Source organism: Zea mays, chromosome 5 (assembly GCF_902167145.1).
Source record: "Zea mays cultivar B73 chromosome 5, Zm-B73-REFERENCE-NAM-5.0, whole genome shotgun sequence".
NCBI lineage: Eukaryota > Viridiplantae > Streptophyta > Magnoliopsida > Poales > Poaceae > Zea > Zea mays.
The window spans coordinates 179,919,899-179,928,281 of NC_050100.1; the positions used below are offsets into that span (position 1 = coordinate 179,919,899).

The window sequence follows — 8,383 nt, forward strand, 5'->3', positions numbered from 1 at the left end:
GCCCGAGGCTGGGCTCGGGCGAGGTGAGATCGCGTCCCTTGAGTAGACGAAGCCTTGACCTGAATTGCGTCCATCAGTCTCTGCAGCTTGTGCTGATGGTGGTTACCAGCCGTGTTTAGGAGTGTTGGGGGTACCCCTAATTACGGTACCCGACAGTGGGCTAGCCCGACACGACCCGTTTACCTCTAAGCCCGTTTTTTGCACTAAAACGTGCTTACCGGCTCGCTTAGCCCGCTTTTCGGCCCGCTTTTTTCGTGCTAAATGGGCTGGTCCGGCCTGTTTAGGCCCGCTGCGGGTCGAGCTTGGACAGAAAATCAAGCCCACGGGCTTAGACGGCCTGACCCGGTTTTCTAAATGTGTCTGGCAGGCCGGGCCCAAAACGGTCCGGGCTTCACCGGGCCCGGGCCGGGCCGGGCCGGGCGGCCCGTTTGGCCATCTCTACGCGCATGTAGATGTGCATACAGACCCGTGGAGGACATGGAAACCGTGGATTTGAAGTACAGGTAGGAGACAATAATCACCTATCACAGAAGTAAATATGTTTCTTTGAATGTAGAGCACATGAAATTTTCATACCATATAGGGTGTACTATCGACTACTAATTTGTCGATAATTCGATATGTCCATTGGCCAAAATTCACTTATAAACCTAGAATGCATACCTAACCAATCTCTCTCACCCTATTTCTGTTTCATTTCCATAAAGAGACCTTGAATGTTCCATCTGTTGGGCATGGAGTAGCTGCTATTAAGTATCTAAGATCTTAACCCGTGATCGTAGCGACAGCAGTGTTATTGATAGTGGCAGGCGGCAGCGACCTTTCCCTCATCATGTCCTCATAGAGATAGATTGGGTCTCGTCAGTTTGGGTGAGGAGGTATGGTGAACATTGTTTTATTTTCCATCCATTGTTCCTATTTATTTTATACGGTGTGAAGAGGGGGCCATCAACCAAGGTTATTGATACGCCACTAATCAAGGTGCGAGAGGTCCGACTCAGAAGTCAGAAGTCTGGATCAGATCAGCCCAACATTCTCCACCTTTATATCATGATTACTCACTTACACTTAGAACTTAATTAATTAAATGTTTAATTTATTAACTTACATTTCCAACATCTCAATAGATTTGTACACCAAGACCAAACCATTACAACAACCAATCATGCCCTATTGAACTTAATGACTACAGTAAACACATCTATATCTCAAAGTAGAGAACTTATTATTAAGGGAGATGATTGCATTGATGACCCTTTAATCTAGAATCATAGGTGTTCCAAGAAACCATGTTGGCCACGTGTATTTTGAACACGCTAGGTTGAAGCCTTTTCGTAAGCGGATCCACAAGTATTTACCCTATGTTTATATACTCAAGTTTGATCCAGCACTATCTCCTTTAATACTTAACGTCAATGTGTTTGATACTTTGGTAACATCACTTGTTTACAAGAGAACTGTCTAATTCATTTCTCTTAGACGCTCGTTGATCTATAGAATTTCGTATGACATTGTCTTTCTAGAAGAAAAAAAAAAGAAACTAACATGTGGCTCAAAGCCCCCACCGCCGCGGTGAAAGAAAAAATTGTATACAGTCCTACAAACTTAGATGGTGCACTGTTTGGAAACAAAGTATTTTTTTAGTTCCGAGGTAAAACCATGGTATTGAAGAATACCATAGTTTTTTTACCAAGAGGTGTTTGACTGTATTGTAAAAAACTTTGTTTTGAATACCATGATATTTTTGGAGTATTTAAAATTCTATTTCAGTCTAAAGTTTTGTGACTAGCCTTGCACATGTATACTAAATATACTATGGTTTGAGATATTTGGTCTCCATGACATTTTAAAATCGCAGTATTCTAAAACCATGAGTTTGAAATACTGTTTACTTTCAAACACGCCCTGAATGTTTACGTGGCGTTTATTCGTATGGTCATATAAACAAGTACTGTATATAGAACTCCCTGCATAGAATTTTTCTTCCTCCGCGGCGCTAGCGTGAAACTTGTCGATTCTGAATCAGTTCGGATAAAATTCTATTTGTGATTCGCATAACTGTGTTCTATCGTTGGATTAAATGACACTACAATTAGATGGTGGTTAGATACTTGCTAAACGCAGTCAAACAGAAATATGAAAGGAGAACGGAGAACATTGGAAAGATCTAGTCAAAAGGTGTGTGCTTCTCATGCATCACCTGCTCAATTTATCCAGTAAACTACGATCAAGTCAAGAAATGCTAGTATATACTGCACAAGCAAGAAGCAACTCGATCCCTTCCCTTGTCCCAGGTGGCCAGAGGAGGCAAGCAGACATGAGCGCTGCTACTCTCCCGCCCGGCCAGGAGCCGCACGCAGTGTGCGTGCCGTTCCCGGCGCAGGGCCACATCACGCCGATGCTGAAGCTGGCAAAGATCCTCCACGCCAGGGGCTTCCGCGTCACCTTCGTCAACACCGAGTACAACCACCGCCGCCTCGTTCGCGCCCGCGGCGCCGCCGCCGTCGCGGGCCTCACGGGGTTCCGCTTCGCCACCATCCCGGACGGCCTGCCGGAGTCGGACGCCGACGCCACGCAGGACCCGGCGACCATCAGCTACGCCACCAAGCACAACTGCCCGCCTCACTTGAGAAACCTGCTCGCCGGGCTGGACGGCGTGACGTGCGTCGTGGCGGACAACCTGATGAGCTTCAGCTTGGACGCCGCGAGGGAGGCGGGCGTGCCGTGCGCGCTCTTCTGGACGGCCAGCGCCTGCGGCTACATGGGCTACCGCAACTTCCGCCTCCTCATCGACAGGGGCATCATCCCCCTCAAAGGTATGCATGCTTCGTTGCCTGCCTCTGCACATGCCTGTCTCCAATCCAATCCGTCGAAAGCGATGTGAATTTTTTGTTGCGCAGACGAAGAGCAGCTGACGAACGGGTTCATGGACACGCCGGTGGACTGGGCGCCCGGCATGAGCAAGCACATGAGGCTCAAGGACTTCCCGACCTTCCTCCGCACCACGGACCCCAACGACGTCCTGATGACCTTCCAGCTACAAGAGGTGGAGCGCTCGGAGTACGCGTCCGCCGTCATCGTCAACAGCTTCGACGAGCTGGAGCGGCCGGCGCTCGACGCCATGCGCGCCACCATCCCGGCCGTATACACCATCGGCCCGCTCGCTTCCGTCACGGAGCAGGTCGTCCCAAGGGGCCCCCTCAACGCGGTGAGCTGCAGCCTGTGGCAGGAGGACCAGTCCTGCCTCGCGTGGCTGGATGCCAGGAAGCCCCAGCCGTGGTCGGTGGTCTACGTGAACTTCGGGAGCGTGACTGTCATGAGCGGGCAGGAGTTGGCGGAGTTCGCGTGGGGGCTGGCGAGCAGCGGCCACGACTTCCTGTGGGTCGTCAGGCCGGACGTCGTGAAGGGCGACACGTCCTCGGCCGCGGCGCTGCCCCCTGGGTTCCTGGAGGCGACCAAGGGCAGGGGCCTCGTGGCGAGCTGGTGCGACCAGGAGGCCGTGCTGCGGCACGAGGCGGTGGGCCTGTTCCTCACGCACAGCGGGTGGAACTCGACGCAGGAGAGTCTCAGCTCCGGGGTGCCGATGCTGTCCTGGCCCTTCTTCGCGGAGCAGCAGACCAACTGCCGGTACAAGTGCGTCGAGTGGGGCGTGGCGATGGAGGTCGGCGACGACGTGCGGCGGGAGGCCGTGGAGGCGACCATACGGGAGGCGATGGGTGGGGACAAGGGGAAGGAGATGGCGCGCAGGGCGGCGGAGTGGAAAGAGGTCGCCGCGGGGGCGGCGGCGAGGTCGATCGCGAACCTCGACACGCTGATCAACGATGTGCTGCTCTCTCCGGCACGATTGGGCGGCTCACTCAAAACGACTTGAATAATGGATGGCCCCGATCAAATCTTGGCGATGCGGTGCCATGGATGAGCGATGACGACTATCGAGAGTCTGAAATGGTTGTCTTTCTTTTCCAGCCCCCATCGTGACTTTTGTGACTGTGTGATGTATGCGTTTGCAAAGTTAGTGTTTCCCTCTCGTCGCCTTGCACGGTAGTTACTAGTTAGACCAAGAGCTCCTTAAAATTAAAACAAAAGTTGATTTTGTTTTTTAAAAACATATCTCAAACATTTTTAAATAAATGAGACATTAAAAATATAGTTCTTTTTATAAAAAATATATACTTACATTCATCTCTCCTGCAACTGACTGATATGGTTGTTGCGTCGGCCAGAACTACTCCGGAGCAAACTTGAACGGTTCCAAAAACTAGAAAAGTTCAGTGAATCGGTTACCGGACTTCGACCATAATTAGATGAGATCGAGCGATCTTTTTCCTTGTACCATAGAACAACCTTGATTGCTTGGGCCGAGAGAATCGTGTGGCCTAGAGTGTCCCGTTTCGCCGTTTGAGTTCGTTTTGTCTATAGAGCGACGAATTCGTTTACACTACATTTGTTGTAGTGGATTCAATATACGATAGTATTTCTTCATCAATGAAATCTTGAATTCCATATAGACATTGTTCGGTTAGGGGTGAATTGAAAGGGTTAGACGGGATTAAATCTCTTACTAGTCAAATTTAAATATAAGAGGATTTAATTCGCTCAATTCCTTCCGATTCGAATAAAACCGAACATGGCCATAAAAAGACACACACAAAATCTTGGAGAGTTTGTTTCGATGTGTAAGTGAGGTGTGGAAGCATCTACGACCCTAATTTGGCTTCACGATTAACAACGATGGCATGAGTACTATGATTAACATGTGTGTTTGTAGTGGTCTTATAAGTCAGATCACAATAATGATTAGTGAGTGGATAATCAATGGTTTTTATAGCCTAATCGATGGAGATCGGTTTGGTTTTCAAAGGATATTTGACAATGTTAAGGACAAACTAGCTATAAGTGTCATTTGGCGTTAAGAGGCACTCAGAGTAGTTTTTTCTTTGGTCGTCATATGGTATAAACTAGTAGCTTGACCTAGGCGAATCTACGGAGTAAGTATGATGCACATTTATCAAACTTAACATTATGTAGCCCAAGGGAAGCCCAAAGGTCAATTGGAACAAGACCATTCACAAAGTGGATTGCAATGGAAGTGAATGGAAGGTTTCTGATACTTGTTCTAACGGTTTGGTCAAGGGACCACGAACTTTAATCTACAAGTGTCTGAGATACGATTCTGTTGAAGAACAATTAAAGTAGGACCATAAGATTAATCTGATGCCATCATTATAGTATAAATTATAATATATCATTTCGATGCAACAACAAGAGGTTCCACAGAAGGATTTGGTGCCACGCGCGTATTGATCCGGTGATGGGCATCCGACTATAAGCTGCAGGCTCCGTACAATAATGGTTAGTTCTTATCTAGCCCTTGATAGGTATCTGATTGATCCAATGCTTAGCTCAAAGAGCATAAGAACAATTTGATGGCGTCGTTCTCAATGGGTGGAAGAGCAATAGCTATTTGGTTGACTCTGGGCATTTATACTCCTCCGTTTCGTGCAAGAGAGCTCTCTTTCTATTAAAAAAGATCTATATATCCATTAGAGAGCAAGGAGAGTTCATGCCTATCGGAATGATAATGATTTGTTAAAGCATTACTACAGCTCGAGGACTCTACAAATATGGTCTGAAAAGTATAGATGACAACCACTTTGAAACCCGCGGGTAGAGGGTTTTCAAACCCGTATCCATGGGTTTAATATTAAACCCGCACCCGTACCATTACTTGCGACAGGTACAATATATATATATATATATATATATATATATATATATATATATATATATATATATATATATATATATATATATATATATATATATATATATACTGTATTTATATATTACACCTGGGTGCATTCAATATAGAGAATGCACCCAGGCCGAACCTATGTGCCAGGTCCGAGCCAACCGTCCCACCTAGGCCGGTTTCGTCCCTCCCGCACGCTCCGGACAGAACCTTTTCATTTTCCCGCCCCCGCCCCTCTTTCTCCGCGAACGGCTCCTCCACGAACGGCTCAACCTCCTCACATAAGTTGCAATCACACCAGACTTGCAGTTGCAATTATACCAGACAGCAGTTGCAATCATTGTTTTGTTTAACAGATTTTTGGACATAGTTATATAGGAGTTGCAATCACAACCAGACCAGCAGTTGCAATTATACCAGACAGCAGTTGCAATCATTGTTTTGTTTAACAGATTTTTGGACATAGTTATATAGAAGTTGCAATCACACCAGACCAGCAGTTGCAATTACACCAGACACAGTTGCAATCATTGTTTTGTTTAACAGATTTTTGGACATAGTTATATAGGAGTTGCAATCACAACCAGACCAGCAGTTGCAATTATACCAGACAGCAGTTGCAATCATTGTTTTGTTTAACAGATTTTTGGACATAGTTATATAGAAGTTGCAATCACACCAGATCAGAAGTTGCAATTACACCAGACAGCAGTTGCAATTATTGTTTGTTTAACATATTTTTGGACATAGTTATATAGAAGTTGCAATCACAACAGACCCACAGTTGTAATTACACCAGACCAGTAGTTGCAATCTTATTTGTTTAACAGATTTTTGGACATAGTTATATAGAAGTTGCAATCACACCAGACCAGAAGTTGCAATTACACCAGACCAGCAGTTGCAATCATATTTTTTAACAAAATTTCTCAGAGTTATTCAGTACTTGCAATCACATAAGAGCAACTCAGCAGTTGCATCCACACTACACCAGCAGTTGCAATTACAACACACCATCGGTTGCAATCATTTTGTTTACATTTTTTAACAGATATTTGAGTAAAATTATACAACAGTTGCAATCACACATAATGCGGGCTTGCAATCCCACCTAATGCGGGGGACAGGGAGGCACGCAGACAGAGAGGCGCGCGGCGGCGCGGAGACAGGGAGGCGCGCGGCGGCGCGAGGACAGGGAGGCGCTCGGCGGCGGTGGGATCTAGGTTTAGAGGATCGGAGGAAGGAGGAGACGGCGGCGGCGCGGGGATAGGGATGCGCGCGACGGCGGCGGGGGCGGGGAGGCGCGCGAAACATGACTTACGCCTGGGTGCATTCAATATAGAGAATGCACCCAGGTGCATTTTAGCAGCGCCGTATATATATATATATATATATATATATATATATATATATATATATATATATATATATATATATATATATATATATATATATATATATAGGGACGAGGTAATGGAAGCCCATGACTTCCATTACTAGAGAGAGCCCCGGCCAGGCTAGGTGTGCGGGCGCGGGACGACGTGGCAGGGGGTGGGATTACCGCGCGCATGCACCGAGTCAAAGGTGGGGAGTTTATGCATACGAAATTTGAACCAAACAGATGCGTAAATGGTAACGTGGGGGGGGGGGGGGGCTCGGGTACGGAGACGTGGGTCGCGCGTTTATGCTTGCGTATTTTGTCGTTATTGGCTGCGTAAATTGGCTTAGTTGGACGTGATTGGGAGGTGGTTCGACTTTTATGCTTGTTTAAATTACTAATAACAAATAAATAATCATCTGACGCGACGTGTGTGGTCAGATCGGGTAGTGGGGGTGACGCACGCGTCATCCGAGAACGTGGGGCGGCCGCACGTTGGGGTGAGCCATGTTTATGGAAATGTAACACAATAGGCAGGTAATCATAACGTGACGTTCACGTAAATCTCGCGACATGCAGACTGCGCAGAAAATCGCGGAGGATATTAGATGATGCCATGAATATAGGTCAGAGCGGTTTAGGCGAGTATAGGAGATTAGCTGGAAAAAAACAGGCTACACACAGCCGCAGATGTTTTTGTTCAGAGCTCTGGGAGAGTTAGGGCATACACAATGGAGACGGCCAGGGGATCGGAGAACTGCGGAGAAGCTACGACGACGACGACACCCTGTACAACCGATGGCCGGCATACTGTAACTCCCCGGGCTGCGTTACCGGCGCCAGGAATTCTTAAAGACACCAACACAGTTCAACCAAGTTTGGTGGGAACAACTCAGCGGATACCGATGAGGACAATTGGTGAACATGAGCAGGACACACCACACATTCTCGAAAGCCATGTAAGTTCAAAGGAACACACATGTATTTGCTATACAGTCCGTGCAAGTTATGATTTAACCGAATACACATGTATTATATATATAGTCCATGTAATTTATGAATTCCTATAAATTCACCATGCTGCAATATTAATTTTTATATATGTGCACTGCATGATGACTCCATTAATTGAATAGGATGATAGTATAGATCAACGATTAGTACCCAAGGTCGGTATGACATTTAGTAATGTGGACGAGGCGTACCAATTCTATAGCCGATATGCATATGAAGTTGGATTTCCATTGAAGAGA

General features: G+C 46.6%; 1 protein-coding gene across 1 annotated transcript; it reads left to right on the forward strand.

The window, feature by feature from the left end:
• The first annotated feature begins 2,169 nt into the window (after nucleotides 1-2,169).
• On the forward strand, nucleotides 2,170-3,987 carry LOC100383517 (uncharacterized). Its single transcript, NM_001357153.1, has 2 exons — nucleotides 2,170-2,816; nucleotides 2,901-3,987. Exons 1-2 carry the CDS (start codon nucleotides 2,192-2,194, stop codon nucleotides 3,869-3,871), a joined length of 1,596 nt encoding a protein of 531 aa, NP_001344082.1. The 5' UTR covers nucleotides 2,170-2,191; the 3' UTR covers nucleotides 3,872-3,987.
• Nucleotides 3,988-8,383: the final 4,396 nt, after the last annotated feature.